The sequence below is a fragment of the Pleurodeles waltl genome, chromosome 4_2 (assembly GCF_031143425.1).
Source record: "Pleurodeles waltl isolate 20211129_DDA chromosome 4_2, aPleWal1.hap1.20221129, whole genome shotgun sequence".
Taxonomy (NCBI): domain Eukaryota; kingdom Metazoa; phylum Chordata; class Amphibia; order Caudata; family Salamandridae; genus Pleurodeles; species Pleurodeles waltl.
Genome location: NC_090443.1, coordinates 44,245,846 through 44,262,922, shown reverse-complemented (window position 1 = coordinate 44,262,922; position 17,077 = coordinate 44,245,846). Strand labels below are relative to the sequence as shown.

The 17,077-nt window shown below is 41.8% G+C and overlaps 1 protein-coding gene across 2 annotated transcripts in view; it reads left to right on the top strand.

The window, feature by feature from the left end:
- The window catches only part of LOC138292157 (E3 ubiquitin-protein ligase DTX3L-like), a 337,908-nt gene that overhangs the window by 28,383 nt on the left and 292,448 nt on the right, over window positions 1-17,077 (top strand). For both annotated transcript variants that reach the window (XM_069230576.1, XM_069230575.1), the window contains 2 exons: window positions 8,086-8,141; window positions 11,354-11,561. In XM_069230576.1, the coding sequence (XP_069086677.1) occupies window positions 8,106-8,141; window positions 11,354-11,561 (244 nt within the window). In that variant the 5' untranslated portion in view covers window positions 8,086-8,105. The remainder of the gene's footprint in view (window positions 1-8,085; window positions 8,142-11,353; window positions 11,562-17,077) is intronic.

Genomic DNA, 17,077 nt, shown 5'->3' with positions numbered 1-17,077 from the left:
TCTGTTGCAGTCTTTTCCATCAGTGAGCCCAACAATCCGTCAAGATCACTAATGCACCTTCATGTTACATAGACTTGGACGCCAGAGGATTGCTCTAAAGTTGAGAATGCACTCACTGTCCAGGCCTTGGGGGATTGGTGGTAGTTACAGCAGGCACAGTCTTTTTTACCTATCTTCTTCAGTGGGCGTAGAGGGTCAGCCCCATATCAGTTTTTTGCATGTGTCCCTTAAATCTTTATTTACACATGATTAGGATATGTGTGAAAGAATATGTAAACGTGAGAGGAGTTGTGATTCAGGGTTAGAGTCTCCATGACTACCAGCCTTCTGCCAGACTGTAAAGTGAGTATGAAACAAGAATCCTGTTGGAAGCCTTTCAAGAAGAACCCTGCCTGTTGCTGAAGGGAGTTATTGGACAGTATCTCACAGAAAGAGCCTACCTGGAAACAGCTGAATAGCTTAACTGCATGAGGACCTGTGGAAAATGTTGTAGTTGTGAAGTCTGTGCCACTGCAGGACACAACGTCTCCAAGGTGCTGTGTAGGGAAAACACCAACAACTGTCTGCATCACTTTGGGCCAGATGTATCAAAAAAACGATTTGCGATTCTCTAATTGCAAATTCCTAACTGGAATTCCCAATTTGGGAAATGCAAAACCTCAGGGTGCTGGGGGCCTAAGGCCCCCTCTGCTGCACCCCAAAAAATTATTTAAGGGCATATAAAGCGCACACATGCCAAAGGGGCATGTGTGCGTTACATGTCAATTTTAAAAATGCATTTTTAATGCATTTTTTAAATTTGCACATGGTTACCACCAAGTTTTATTTGGTGGTAAATGTGATTCCTTAATGCTCAATTCGCATTAAGGAAAAGCTTGATACATGTGCATAAGGAATCGCAAATAAGGATTCCTTATTTGCGATTTCTTATTTAGAGAATCGCAATTTGCGAATCTCTAAGCGGGATCGCAATTTTAAGGAATAGCTTTTTTAGCGATTCCTTAAAATTGCATAGCGAATGCCTTTTATACATACTGAAAGGCATTTTTGCATTCGCAAACGGTCGTTTGCGAATGCAAAAAGCTTTGATACATCTGGCCCTTAGTGCCCAGGGGAAGAATTAGTACTGCCGGGAAACCAGAGCTTGTCCATATTTGCCTCCCGGAGCTTTAATAACACCCTCAGTTCTATCTCCTGGCCTGGAAAAATCTGATGGGTCACTAAGGGGGTTATTCTAACTTTGGAGGAGGTGTTAATCCGTCCCAAAAGTGACGGAAAAGTGACGGATTTACCACCAGCCGTATTACGAGTCCATTATATCCTATGGAACTCGTAATACGGCTGGTGGTATATCCGTCACTTTACCGTCACTTTTGGGACGGATTAACACTCCTCCAAAGTTAGAATAACCCCCTAAGTGAGGCCACGCTGAGTCTGTAACTGTATCTAAACGCCTTGCATGGTTGCACAGATATGTTGATTTCAACTTCAAGTCCCTGTCTCCAGCTCTGCTTTCAATGAGGACTGCGGCACCGGCCTCCATGCCCCAGTACTCTGGGCATCCTCCACCACTGTGAAAATCAAACCATGACTTCAAAGACACAGGGCTGCAAATGTGGCCGTTCCAATGTGAAATCAACACTAATGCACTCACATATTTTGCTGAAGGTGGAGTCAAAGGAGCCCAGTGATTACCCTTAGAGAAGACTTACTTGAGCAAATTATGCCAGAATGTGGATAGGCTTTGACAACTTACCTCCATCCATTGCCAAAAAAACAACAAAATAACAACTGCAGACAGTGATCTTTTGTGCAGGAAGCCATACCAAAAGAGTGTCATGTTAAGCTTTCCAAAACACATTTTTAAAAGTGTTTTGTTTAAAATGCACTCTGAATATGACGGATTTCAGCTAACCATAATTGATGCTTGGATGCAAAGCAATGATAATCATGCTAGAGAAACAGAGGTGAGAATACTGATGTTCTGGTAAATCCACGCACGTGTGGTGAGCAGGGTGCAGGTGTGTATTTCAATACTTGAGGTGATGAAGATGCGGCTTCAGCTGCATTCCTACAAGATCATGAGAGTGCAACTGCATTAAATTTACGCATCTGAGAAGAGAACAGTGCGGCTGATCGTTCCTGAAAAGGTGAAGTAGTAGCATGACAAACAGAAATACACAGGAAACCTTGAATAACTTTACTTACTAAACCCAGCCAATGTGGAACTGAAACCCAACTGTGTCGGTTCAATGCTGTACTTTTCAGAGAAACCCAAATGACTCATGTTTAAAGCAAAAGCACAGTGATGTCTTCTACGTGAATCTGTACATATGTGAGGGACATCCAACTTGAGCCTTCAAACTCTGTGAATATCACAACACTCCACAACCGTATGTTGCAAGACCAGATATCATTGGTTTGAAGCTTTCTGTACTTGATAACATTTGGCAATATTTAGTCTGCACCATTTTCTAAATGCACTGTATCTGTTGAATGCATGCTGCATGTCACAGGCCATGCAGCTTTTGAGAGTGCATCAAAGCCTGTGAATAGTCAAAGAAACTGTAGAAATTTACAGAGACGATATAGACAAGGATAGGCAAAAAGAAAAAGAGATAGGGACAAAGCCAGTTAAGGATGCAAAACAGAGAAAAAAAGAGAAGACTATAAAGAGAAGAGATGGAAAGAGAATGTACATAGAGAAAGGGATAAGCAATGGAAAATATCAGAAGAGGGAATGAGCAGAGAGGTGGAATGAGAGAAAAGGAGGAGGTGAGAATCAAAAAGTAAACGATAACTAGTTACAGGAAATGACGATAATGAAAAAGATGAGCAAGGCCAGAGATGACCATGGGTTCAACCAACACAAATAGTACTTCTTGAAGTGGAAAATGCCAGGAGCAGGTACTTATTATCTCACAGTATTTGTTTTATGCTCAGAAGAGCCAGTTCTTTACCTCTGAAATTCAAATGAGTTTGGTATTAGGACTACAGTGTTTATCTGTTCCTTTCACTTCCTTGCTGCTGCAAGACAACAGAAAACAGTACATCTGCAGCTCACTCTTTTCCTTACACTATAAATGCTCCTGGCTGTTCAGAACCTTTTCAAATTCTATTTCTGATGAGACCTAACCCATCACTCTTGTTAGTAGCCAGTTTTATGCATTTATCGCTCTTTCTTCTGCTAGTACTGATCATTTGTGAATCTTATACCATAACTTCTACACCTCATAAATTAAAATGTGAATAAAAGATATGTGTTGTTACCCGCCTCGCTGGTCTTTATTTTACTAACCTCAGAAGAAAAATCGACTTGTTGGGCCTGTTGGAATCTGAAATTTTTACCATAGGGGCAAACATAGATCTCTGCAGGGAATGCATTAGTCCACCCAACTTCCCACAATAATTCTACTGAAGTACACTTATTATGGCATCTGTCAAAATTTCCACTGACATAAATGAGGCTGAGTACAAGCAATGTTGCCAAATAGTTTCTTTAATAAAGTGTATTACTATTTATTAATTTACAAATACCAATATTTTTTTGTATATTACTTTTTTTGACATTGATTCTGTGTTGTGGTGGTACCTTGGATAATCACACTTCTTGCTCAGTTTCGTTGTTTCCACCATGGTATTGTACCAGAATAGGTAAGGGACCCCCACAAGTAATTTTAATGCACCACTGAAGTAGGGTCACCCCGCCCCCACTTTTCTAAGTATTAGCAGACCGCTAATCCAAACCCCTCTCCCTCAAAGTTTGGGTCTAGTTGCGCCCCTGATGTCCCTAACATGCTATTGCTACAAAGCGGATGTGAGGCTGATAGCCACATCCAAGGTACAATTCTGAGAACTTGATGGTGATTCTAAAACAGTTAAAGGAATTCCACTGTTAGAACCCTTCCAAACGCTGCTCCAGGTGGACCAGCCAGAGGAAAGACAGCGTGTTTTGTAAATGGGGTATCCGCCTCCCTGGTATGCTTGTGCCTGCCTACAGGCTAGGAAGGACAGATAGTCACTGAACACACACAGTGGGAGGGAAGTTGCGTGAGGAAGTCGCGGAAGAACTGGGAAAGAGCGCCAGAGAGCCAATTGCCTTCCTGCTTTTTCTACCACTCCAGTCACCACTGCAGTGAGCTGGGTTTCTTGATTCCTGCCTTCTCCTGCCCTCTCCTCACTTCGGGTAGCCCACCATTGTTACAGGCTCCGCCATTGTGCCAGACTCACTTGGGGAGCCAGGTGAGTTTCGGGTGTGCGACAGGGTGGTAGGTTAGTTTTGTGATCCAGGCTTATACTTGTAGAGGTACCATTGCTCCTTGAGGTTTAAGGCTCCCCTTAACAAGAGGAAAAGGAAAACCACAGTTGAAATAAATGACAAAAACCAGAGGAAAAGTCGAGGGGAAAAATAAACTGCAGCGTGCTGGCTTTTGAGTATCTTGAGTATGTTGCTTTTATAGAACTCCTTTTACCAGCACTTGAGGATGGAGGCGGCGGCTGTTTTCAAAGAGGGAGGAAGTAAGTGACACATTCTTTTGCTGCATTGCTGTTACTGCGAGGACAACCAGACATCACTGTGGGGGCTGAGGAGGACCCTCTTATTGCTCAACCCTGCTTCTGCATCTGGCACAATAAAGTGTATTGGCTACACTCCATTCCCACTGGACTCTCTGTGTGGAGACACCAAGCATCAGGCGACGTTGCTGCAGAGGAGGGGCTTACCTGCCCACTTGTCATTGCCAGCGTTACCTCCCTTGGTCTCATTCTTGATGCTAAAATTTAAGCATATACTAAAGATGGAACTTTCACCCCAGTCGCTTGCCTTGATCAGATGAGATGGATAAAATACTAGAGGCCTTAAATGTTCTTCCACTCGTAATGATAGGAAGTAGTCCCCCATCCATCAATAAGCCACACACCTGACTGTGCAGCAGATGCAGGCTAGGAAGAACCTACCTCCACCATTACAATTGAAATAGTCTACCATGACCAAAACAGTAAATAGTCAGAGCCTAGGGGTTAATCTGGATGGATTAGCTCAAAGCATCACAGGGGTACAGCATGGAGAAGGAAGTGGAAAGACCAAACCAATCATCCAACCTGGTAGACCTTACACAAGTTATCCCCAGCTCCCCCACATAACGTATGCCCTATTTAATAGTTCTCAAAGATGTCCCTGAATTAACTCCCAGCATGAGTGAAGATAGTGTGGCTTTGAAAAACAAATCAGTTCACTGGCTGAAAACCAATCCTGGATGGTTGCAGGACCTAACTCAGGAGGTTCTGTCAGTGAGAAGATCTTCATGGCGAGGTATCCACCCCAAAGACTCCCCAGGAGATTGTGTAGTAGTGAATTTTACGAAGCATCTGAATGTTGAACTATCATCAGGCCACTTAAGCAAGATGACAAAATCCTCAAGCGGATATAAGGCGCTCCCTTAAGGGTATTTCTGCGAGCCATCCACTACCCCTACCTTTGCCAGGGACGTGACATGGGCAGATGGTATATCTGTTAATCCTAGCCAGTCAATATATAACATTCTCACTAAGAATTTGTTTGAAGCCCTATAACAACTGGACGGCCAAGATTGCCGACACCCAAATTCTTCAAACAAGAACTGGAGTGTCATCAAAATTGGGAATTCAGCAGATCAACCCTACTGATGCTCCAACAGCTACCTCAAACTCGACCCTAAAAAGGGAAAACACAGGCACCAAAAAAGAACTGACCCCTTAAACAAACTCACCCCAAAGATAAGTGGGTGCGGGCGCAGAGCATTTCCCCACTGAGCAAGTTCCTAATACTTTCGTGCAATTAGGATTCTCTCCTGGAACATTACTGGCCTTAAGAATAAAGTGGTAGCACCTGACTGGCTGGAATACATGGGGCAATTTGACATTTGTATGGTTCATGAGACCTGGGCAACTGAACCCTCGTTCAAAACTGGTTACATTACTTCTAATTTCAATCCACTAACTTCTGTCCACGTCAGGGCTTCAGGGGGACCTTTTGACCTGGGTTAAAATTGAGTTAAATGCACATATTGAAGCCTTGAGTATTGACTCACTGGATATTCTAGTATTAAAACTAACTCTACCAGGGGGGTATTGTATCTATTTAACATTTATTGCGGACTTAGGAGCAAGAGCACTTAATCTCCATCCCTAACTGTTTTGCAAAACTCTATTATCGCTATTAATCACAAGGACATTGTTATAGGTGGAGACCTGAATATTAATTGTGAACCTATATTTGGCATAGATTTGGTCACAGAAGAAGAAGACACATTGCCTGGCTGAGCACTTTTTTATATTGGGTAAGAATCATGACCACAGAGGAGCTCAAGCCACACCAAAATGCGGTAGAGCAGTGATTCCCAACCTTTTGACTTCTGTTGAACCCCACTTTATCATTACTGGAACACGGGGACCCCCACTGAATCATTATTGTAATCCGGGGACTCCCCACTGAGTCACTATTGAAAGCTGGGGACCTAGGGCCAGATGTACGAAAGGATTTTACCCTTTCTGTGTCTATGGGAAAAAGCTTTCGTACATATGGCCCCTAATCTGTTAATATTATTTCATTTTCTGAGCAGTCGCTGACCCCCTGAGGAGGCGTTGCAAACCCCCTGGGGAGGATCTGCGGAACTCCAGGGGTCCCCGGACCACAGGTTGGGAACCACTGTGGTAGAGGAAATGCTGGCGCTTGACAAAGATCTCACTTTCCCATGGTTTCAGACATGCCCATACCTGGCTCTCAAGGCTGGGTCTTCAAAATTTCTGGTCTAATCCAAGATCCCTAAATACAGCGTCAAAGAAACAGCTAAAATCTATTTATTAGGAAAACATTTTAGCTAATCTCCATCAAACCTCCACTTTAGGGAGAATTGATAGACCAGTTTCTGCTCATTAACGCAGCCCCCAATGTGAAGCCTTTTTCGCTATCCCTCAACAACCATTGGTGAAATCCGGGAAACATCCTGAACAACTAGGTCTAAACCACTACTTGCCTGAACCACTACTGCTAAACAACTAAAAGGTCTCTACAACTAAGTACTGAACAACTACTGTCTAAACAACAATTGTGCCTGAATAACAATTGCCTGAACAACTAATTTTAAGGTAAGATTTTCTTTTTGGTATTTATGGTTTATTAGTTGTTTAGAAAAAATATATATATTAGATGTTCAGGCAATTGGTATTCAGGTACAATTGTTGTTTAGACAGTAGTTGTTCAGTACTTAGTTGTAGAGACTTTTTAGTTGTTTAGCAGTAGTGGTTTAGGCTATTGTTGTTTAGGACCTAGTTGTTCTGTCACATATTCGTGAAATCCTTGTATTTAAAGTTTCGATATGGCACATTGGAAATAGGGTCATTTATGTCCCGGTGGAACGCGGGCAGGAGTTCTGACTCTAGCAATATTTGCTCATTGTGCAACCTATCATCAAAGTAAAATATGTCACGTTTTCTTTCCTGCCTACACTGAGCCCAGAAGTACATAAACTCACCAACTGTGTAACCAGCTGGGCATCAGACACCACCACGAGGCTCTAAGGGTGTTGAAGGGAGATACTCACATTGTGGCTACCCTAGGCAAATACCTTTTTGCACTAGGGCTGTTGAAGAAAGAAAAAGACCAACAATATTAACTCATGATGAACTGTTTGCTTGGCCATTACGTCAGAGTATATTAAGCATAGTAGTCCTTGTAAACTAAATTATACAAGTGCCCCCTCCACCCTCAGCATAGAAAGTGGTGTTGGCTGATAAGTCTCAATTAATTGAAGGTTTCACAAATCGATTGCTGCTGCTTGAAAAATGACAACACAACACACAGCAGTAAGGGACCATTTTACAGAGGGAAGATTAGAAGTGCCATCATCCTTGTATAATCAGAGCAACAGGGAGGCGTGAGCAGAAACTCACTTATCGGTGCATCTGAATAGGATATTGCAGGATTTATTTTCTTTTGAGTTTCTTCTTCGATTAGTTTCTGTCTCTGCCTTTTTCATTTTTTCCTTAATCTTTGAATTCTCCAGTATTTAATATTTTTTTTAAGCCTCATTGCTCTACATGTTGCAGGGCCTGTTGAAGGAGTGAAAATGGCGGCTGCTCCTGACAGAGATCCAGAACCAATGGTAAGGGACAATTTTCCCGAGGTACTGTGGGACCCTCACTGTTGGGGGGGAGTGCAATACAGGATATCTGCTTTTTTAAAGTCTGTTAGTGGGTTTAATGTTTGCTTATAGTCACACCATCTTAGTTGTTTCCACACTTGAACTGTGTGATTTTTAAGTTGTCAATTTACCTTTAGCTTTACCTGTAAGGCTCAGCTAGTGTCCTCTCCTATGCTTGATAGCTGCTCACGGAAACATATACAGTACTTAGACATCCTAATGGAAAGAGGAAATAGGCCTCTGATCAAGTGAGTTTAAGTATATGTTATGCTCCTCTATAAATTAAACAATGCAAACCCCGGTCCTTTGTTGCGTAGTTTGAAAAGTATAATGCTGGTCTCATGTAAATTGAAAATTGAGTGGTTAATTGGTTATTGAATAGATCTACTATTCCAGTTAGCCCTCATCAATAAATCATTTTTTTAAATTTGAAAGTTTGGTAAGAGTCCGATCATTTACAAACCGATGTTCACAACAATAGGGTGTGTTTTTTATTTGTGAGATGGTATCTGAGAAAACTCCTTTCACATACGAAACCATATGAAACCAAAATTTACTGATAAAGCATAGATAAGGCGATCAAGGAAAAGTACAACAATAGTTCTTTTGCAAGGGTATCTTTTGCAGATTCATAACTTTAGAATAATTCCCAATGGCTAGTCAGTGTAAACATATTTGAAACATTTTTTTCCTCACTTTTTAATTTTAAAATTCCAAATAAATAAAAAGAAACTACAAAAACGTTTATTTAGTGAAAATGCCCTATTATTTAAATATTTCTTGCGCTAGCTGGGCTTCCAACATTCAAGAACTATTATCATTAAATAACAATTTTAGTAAATGTTTAGGTTTCACCTAGGCAGCATGGTGCTGTCTCCATGAGACATTTTCTTTGCATACAGTGGGCTTACAGCCCACCCGTAGTTTACAATCTGTTAGCTTCAGCGTTGTTCTAATTTCCATCACCCCCTTTCTCTCCCTCTGTCCCCATCCATGTTGCTTCTCCCCCAGCACTCAGTCGGCAGGTGTTGTGGAGTGGAATGACTTAAAGTGGAATGGCATAGAATGGAATAGTGTCGTACAATGAAGTGTCATAGATTGGAGTGGAGCACAGTGTCATAGGGCAGAGTGGCGTAGAGTAGAGTAGTGTTATGGTGTAGAGTGGCATAAATAGGGTGGAGTAGCATAGAGTGGAGTGGCATAGAGTGGAGTGGTGTAGAGGGCATAGAGTGGAGCAGAGTATTTTGGAGTTGAGAAGTGTAGAGTGAAGTAAAGTGGCTTAAAGTGGAATAGAGTGTCATGGAGTGGTGTAGAGTAGACTGGAGTGGTGTAAAGTGGCATGGCGCAGCGTGGAAGAGAGTGCAGTGAAATGGAATCGAGTGTCTTACATTGGAGTGATGTAGAGTGCCTTAGACTGGAGTGGCATATAGTGGAGACAACACATTTTCAATTGAAATTACCATTATATTTGACCAGACAGTCTTACTGATAAAACTATACAGAGCACAAACGCGAATGTGTGTAAATCATCATCACCTAGTGTACTGATTTGTTTTGATATTTTACAAATATTATTTTTCCGCCACAGTTCAGAAGTACAAAAAAATTTGCTTAATTTGTGCTTTCATAATTCTGATATATTCTGAAATATTGTACAGTTCATTTACTGCCAATTAATTTTTGTTTTGTGTTAGAAAAAATATAATTTAGCCTTTCCCACCCCCAGTACCCAGTAAGATTGCCATATAAAACCTCTTACTTTGCAGTCAGAGAAATAAAAGTGAACACCAAGCTCCCTCAGAAGACAGTACCTAACATTTGACCTCAGTCTTTGAATGCACAGCAAATGTGGCAAGATAAAAACATAATTCAATGGCTGTTTATTGATCATTCACTTTTGAACTCCAGCATGGTTATTTTGGGGGTACTTAACACCGCCCCCTACTTCCACCACCTATGGCATGAACATGAAATTGAGGAGGAGGATTGTTTAAGTTATGCTGTTAGTAAGGAGCACTGACCAAAATAAACAAGCTCCTTGACAGAACGGCGTTCCTCACTGGCATGCAGGATTGATGATCAAAGTGGCAAAGTTAAGTAGCATCAGTCAAGGAGAAAAATAGGAGGCTGGAAAACTCTTCCAAGAAATATGACACATTTACTGCTCCCTAAACTAGCTTTCAAGGCAAACAACACTCACCTGGAGTGCCTACAAAAAAGAGCTCCCAAAAAGCAAGCACTTGTGGAGGAATGCAAGGAGCCAGTCAAAGAGGTGGTAAACAGTCTATGCTCCACCAGACATGCTGGGCAGCCTTAAACAATTAAAGCCAGCAAATAGAAAGCAATTCAAGCAAATGTGAATTACAAAACACAAAGTCAGTGGTAAGCAGTGCGATGTTTGCATTCCTAAGGAAGCTTTAAGCATGTCCCATTCTGTTTTTCACAACCAGACAGCTATGCTGTCTGGTAAGCTTCAACCTAAAAAACAGAAGCTGCCACCTGAGCACATCTCAGGGTGCTCGTCTGCAAACATGCAACTTACACTGACCTATTCAAAGGAAATGCTTTGAGAAAAAGCCCTTGTTTTCCATGTGAGGCAAGACTAACTGTCTTACTTTCACAGCACATATGCAAATTCCTCACATCACATGTGCCAATCATAGGTCTCTGGCAGTAGCATGAACCAATTAGACTTCACAAGCGCATAATCAACAGCCATTCAGGCGGGAGGAAGCTGATCTTACATCTCCAGAGTCTTCACCAGTCAAACCACAGATGGCATTGTTCTACCTTCCCTACAAGAGACTGCATAGATGTGTAGCACCCGTCATGTAACACACCCACGGTCCAAAAGCAAAACCAAAATTAGAATGGCAAGGGGTTGAACTGCAGGTATGAGGGGGCGACTGCAGTCTTAGCTGCTTGCAGGACTTTCCAGTTATTTGTCCTGCACAATGTCTCCCCTTTGTTACTATGTAGGCATAAAGCATTTGCAAGCAGAGTGTTGCGATACAATGTTTCTCGCCGGACTTCCATTGATACCTGACCTACATAGGTGATACCAGTTTCCCCAAGAAAGCTAAGGTTGAAACTATCTTCTATAATAGCATAGGATAGCACTTTACAGAGAAATCTTGTTTTATTTCATGTTGTTGTTGTTATCCCACTTACAGGAAGTGGATTCAGCCCAGGATGACGGCCCTGAAAAGCACTGGCTGCTGGTCAGAGGGCTCACAGCCACTCATCTTAAAAGTACTGAGATACGTAAACTGCAAAAGAGTCTTCAGAGTCTACTCCTGGCATGTAAACTGGGAGAAGTACACCATATATCATGGGGGAAGGAGATGGACTGCCTACAAGTGGAATTTTCTTGCCACAAAGGTAAGTGAAGGCAGAATGTTTGTATGAACCAGTTGAAGGATCTTCTTTATTGTCGACTGCACACCCACTGAAACTATAGAACAGTCCTTCCGACTGCTAAAGACACAACATAATCTGAATGCTTCTCTCCATCCCATAAATCATCCACCAACAAATGAATTGCAGAAATAATCACATTGTGCTGTCTTCTTTTAGGGCCCAAGCACTCTGTCTCTGTGATGTTACGGCCTTTTCCCAAATGTCCAGAATCTATCCCATTTTTTTTAGAGGAATACTGTGTTCTAAACAATATAGATTTGTGACTGATGTCATCCACTCATGTAATGATGGAGCCGAAGGGAGAACCCACTTTAAACATATCTCCTGATGAGCCAGGACAATTAGCACAAATAACAAAGATCTCTGATGGCGTTGTAACTTCCGGCTCAGCTCTTCCCCACTGACCACCCCAAGCATTACTAACGGAAGGCTTACCTTAATTTCTGAACTTGTGATGTCCATAATTATCTTACCCACATCCTTCCAAAACTGGCATAGCATGGGACACTGCCAAAACATATGGAGATCATCAGCCCTCTCTTCATTGCAACAGGGACTATTCTTCTCAGAGTTCCTCAAAGCTGTCAGCTTCTTCGGCGTCCAATAGACCCAATGCAATGTGAACAAATCTTTTTCTTTAAGGAGGCAGATTTAACCGTAGTCCAAAGCGTAGACATTGATACTTGCCAGGGGGAGGTGACATCAAGCAATGGCAGATCCTTTTCTTCTCTGGCACAGGAGTGGATTCTTCCCCAGCTTCCATTAGCATCCAGTACAATAAGGCAACCTCTTTATGGAGGGTACATCTCTGCACCAATTTATTTTCCCAAATGTTCTCCCCTTGTCCTTGCCCTTCCTTCGGTTGAGCTCGCCAGTTGGTAGAACTTGAATTTAGAGAGGGTACCCCCCAATTGTTCTGTAAGTGTAGATCATGGAAGCAAGGGATGGTCCTCCAAACTTTTGCCCAGTTCACCAGCCCCTTCTCCCTTAAGGGAAGAGATAACTTGTCTTGGAGACATTCTGGGGTGCCTGGTGAGTCCCAAACAGGGGCCAAATAGTTATAGTAAGATATCCCTAAAGCTTCACAAGCCTGGAATAATATCTTGCAAGCCGCCATCAAGAACTTTAACCTGATCTTCTTAAAGTATTTTGGGTGTCCGAATTTAAATAAAAAGTGTTCACCTGCTTCCTGAAAGTAGCTGGTCATGACCCTAAGTAGAGGGGTAAAACTAGGGCTATTGTTCAATAACCTTCTTAAATTATTCAGCTGAAAAGCCAGATAATACTTATGTAAACCGGGGCTTGCCACCCCTCCTTGTCTTTTCCTCTTGCACAGCTTCTTCCATGCGATGCGAACCCCTCTTGATGCCCACACAAATGAAGTGAACTCCCCCTGTAGCATTTTGAACAGACCTGCCTTCACTCTAAAGGGATTGCGTTGGACAGAAGAGTAAACTTTGGCAAAATATTCATATTCAAAATATTTGATCTCCCAATAAAGGAAAGTGGAAGAGCCGCTCACACTCTCATAAGCGTCTTGGTGGCAACATATGCCTTATTAAAATTTACCTGAGCAACCTCGTCCAAGTTGGCTGTAATCGGTACCACCAAATATCTTATTTCCCTTTTAATCAAAGGGCTACAATAGGTGGTATTCCAGCACATTATCTGTGTCTTCGGTTGATTTACTGAGTAACCTAGATCCCTAGTGTATATCATTAGGTCGTCTGTATAGAGTGCAACTTTCTTCTCCCATCCCCTACATTGGAAGGGCACAATATTTATATTCTGTCTAACCTTAATTGCCTGAGGCTCAATGTACAAGTTAAACAGTAGGGGGGAAAGTGGACAATCTGGCAGGTCCCATGTCCGATTCTACTCCCCTGTCCGATTCTAACTTGCAGAGAAAGATTGTCATTGATCAGTACTTTGGCCACAGGATTCTTATATAAGGACCTAATTACTCTAGAAACAACATCTCCGAACTTATACCGGTCATTGACCATATATAAAGAAGGCCAGCTCACCCGATCAAATGCCTTAGCTGCATCAAAGGTAAGTCCCGCCAAAGGTAGATCATCCTGAAGTGCCAAATCAATAGCACCTAGTATATCATGCATTAACTCGGATAGTTGTCTGCCTTTAATGAAGCCCTTCTGATCCTCGTGGAGCAATGAGCCAACCTCCTTTTCAAGCCTTTTTGATAGGATATGAGTGTAGATTTTAAAAAATCTGAAGTCAATAATGAGATGGGTCTATAGGACTCGCACTGGGGTGGATTCTTATCAGGTATCAAAATTAGAGTAATGATGGCCTCATCCCAAGATTTTGGCAAATCTCCGCTCTCCGTAAAAACATTATTGATTAATTCCAACAAGATTGGGGCTAGCTCGTCTTTGAGTAAGATATAGAATTAATTAGGGAAGCTATCGCCACCGGGTGCTTTCCCCTTTTTAAACTCTTTATAGTTTCATCCAACTCCCTTATCTATCTTGACTTCCAACTCATGTATTGATTTTTCATCTAAGCTAGGGATGGGACTTTCATCCAGAAAATCTTTAATTTGCTCCCCTGTAGCCTTTGAGTCTTCTGTGTATAATTTCTGAAAAAAAGGAAGTAAAGGCGTATTCTATTTCATAATCCCCCATGTAGCTATGACCTGTATCCTCGTTCATAATATATGTAATTCTGTTCCTTGTTTGTTCTACTTTTGCTTTCCAAGCCAGAAGTTTACCGTACCCTTTCCTATATTCATATTGCGCAAACCTACTACTCTCCCATCTTCTTCTGTTCATAGTTTCCAAAAAGATATCTAGGTCTGTTTTGGCCCTTCTTCTCTGACTTTCCAACTTTGATGATTGTTGTTCATCTATCATGTGTGCCTTGAGTTGAAGGTTCTGTATCACACTCTCAAGCTCCTTTACCTGCTTCTTCTCTTCTTTGTGCCTGTATATTGCCATGCTAGTTAACCTGCCCCTCATATAGGCCTTGTAGATGGTAGACCCATAATTTATAGCAAAAAAGTCCTTGGTATCCTGCTTTAAATCCTCAATGGCCAACTCATCCAAAAACAAGGTATGATTTACCGTCCACCTAGGACTTATAAAAATGAAGGTGGTGTCTCACATCACAGTGGTCAGACAGATGCTCTGGAGCATTCTCTATGCACTTAACTTTCCCACACAGGCTCCTGTCCACTAAAAAGAATTCTATCCTTGAATAATGCCATTATTTCTTATTATGGAAGGTAAATCTTGAACCAATACCACCTGTCTAATGCCAAATATCTACCGTGCCTAGATCTTCCATTGCCTGTTTCACCCACGCTCTTGTTTTAGGTGCATTTACTGTGCTTCTCATGGTAGATTTATTCAAAACTGAATCCAAAAGAACGTTAACAGAACTGGGTATTTTGAAGTTAATATCTGGTTATAAAGAGCTTGAAAGGGTTCTGGGTCATCAGTATTAGGACCAGAATAGCCTACTATTGTTAGCCAAGATCCATACAACCAACCATCGCCCTTTATGGTGTGTAATGACCTTACCCAGGATTGGTGTTATAGATTTCTTAAATGGAATCGCGATTCCTTTAACTTAACAGGGCTGTTTGGTATTCACACACTGACCTACCCACTTCAGCTGCTTCAATACACTACCCCATTCTTCTTGTAACAAGGGAGTCTCTTGGAGGATAACCACCTCTTAATCAGCCAATCTCAGAAGTTAAAAAATCTTCTGTCTATGCCCCTTAACCCTTAGGCCATTCATGTTCTAGGATAAAACCTTCAACTGAGCTAACGCGGTCTTAGAGATCCCAAAGGATTAGGTCCTAAGCCCCTACACAAACTATTTTCAGAGCTAAACACCATGAGGCCTATTTTTCTAGTTTTCTCCCACATGCTCCCTCACCCTGTGATATAAAAAATAACATAACCTTCTATTGTGCCCCAAGCCCCCTCTCCCACTCCTGGGGAACCCTCCCTGCTTTCATTGGTATAATCCAAAAGATAAAACCCAATGAGCTCTCTCTGAACCGGGCAGCTAAAATCTCCAATTTTTAACGAGATGCTTTAATCTGTTCCAAAAAGGTACAGACTTCATTTGGGTCCCTAATATTATGCATCTTCTTGCCCCACATGATTCTAAGTGTGGCCGGGAATTACAGCTGAACAGTTGCCCCCAAGGACCTGAGCACCTACATATACTTCCTCAAATCCCACTGCCTGTCCTGTGTTGCCCTAGAAACGTCAGATCGAATGCAAAAGGATCAGTCTCCATTGGAGAACCTATCCACTTTAAGAGCTTCTAGTAAGATGTTCTCCTTACGTTTCTAGGGCAACACAGGACAGGCAGTGGGATTTGAGGAAGTATATGTAGGTGCTCACCCCCAAATACAGCCTGGCGAAAGGGCCCAAGGTCTCTTGGCCCCAACTTCCTTTCTGTGTCATTTTGGGAGCATGGACCACCTCACTTGTATTCAGCCTCATGTTCTGTGTGCTGCTGTGCTGCGTTTAGTGGCAACAAATCTAGCTGTAATTTCTCTTTCTGCACAAGATGGTAATTTCACCAGAACACATGGAACAGCAGCTGGATAGAACACAAGATAATGTAGCATGTGCAATTCACAAATGCCTGAAAGCCGCAGAGCAATTCCCTTACTGGTTTCAAATAGACATAGACCCACATTACTGACAGAAAACAAAGCTGAGCAATTCTCACGCTGACTTCCAAAAAACACAATATTCCTTAAGCATGACCCAATAATGTAAAAAAAAACAAGCATTTGCAATGCAATAGATCTTGCATTTGCTTGAGTTAGAGCTATTGGCATAGTAAATTTATAACTGGACTTTTCTTGCCACATAAATTGGTCAACCCTGCCTCATAATTTTGTCTTTTTCTGCCATATATTTCCAGTGGCCCTCATATAACCTAAAGTACTTCCATTCACCTTCTTCCTCTATCTGCAGCAAAAAATGAAAATGTTGCCATTTGGCATCCTAATTTAAATTTGCCATGCTAATTCCAATAGAACACTGCTTTCACCACCCTACCATCAGAGTTGCTGTCTGGCTAACACAATGCCCCCAGAAAAGACACAAAACTGCCACGGAGGAGTAACGAGAAATAAACTAGAAGGGTCACCCAAACATATCAAGGGTGTTCAATAGTCGTAGTGTAATAAGGATATTAAATTGGCTTAAATTATGGTCATAATTGTAATAAAGAGAGATTATTAAAACATATACAATTATCATATAAACCTTTATCAGAAATAAACTTTTGGCATTTGACTGAAATGCTTAAAACAGCCCCTAGAGGGCAACATAACAAAAATACAATTTGTAAGAAACATGGGCCTGGGTTTAAGAAGCACTCTAATATGGTGTTAGGCTTCAAAAATCGCCGCGCCATATTCACAAAGTGGCGCAATGCATGCATTGTGCCACGCTGTAAGCCTTTGCACCACATTATGC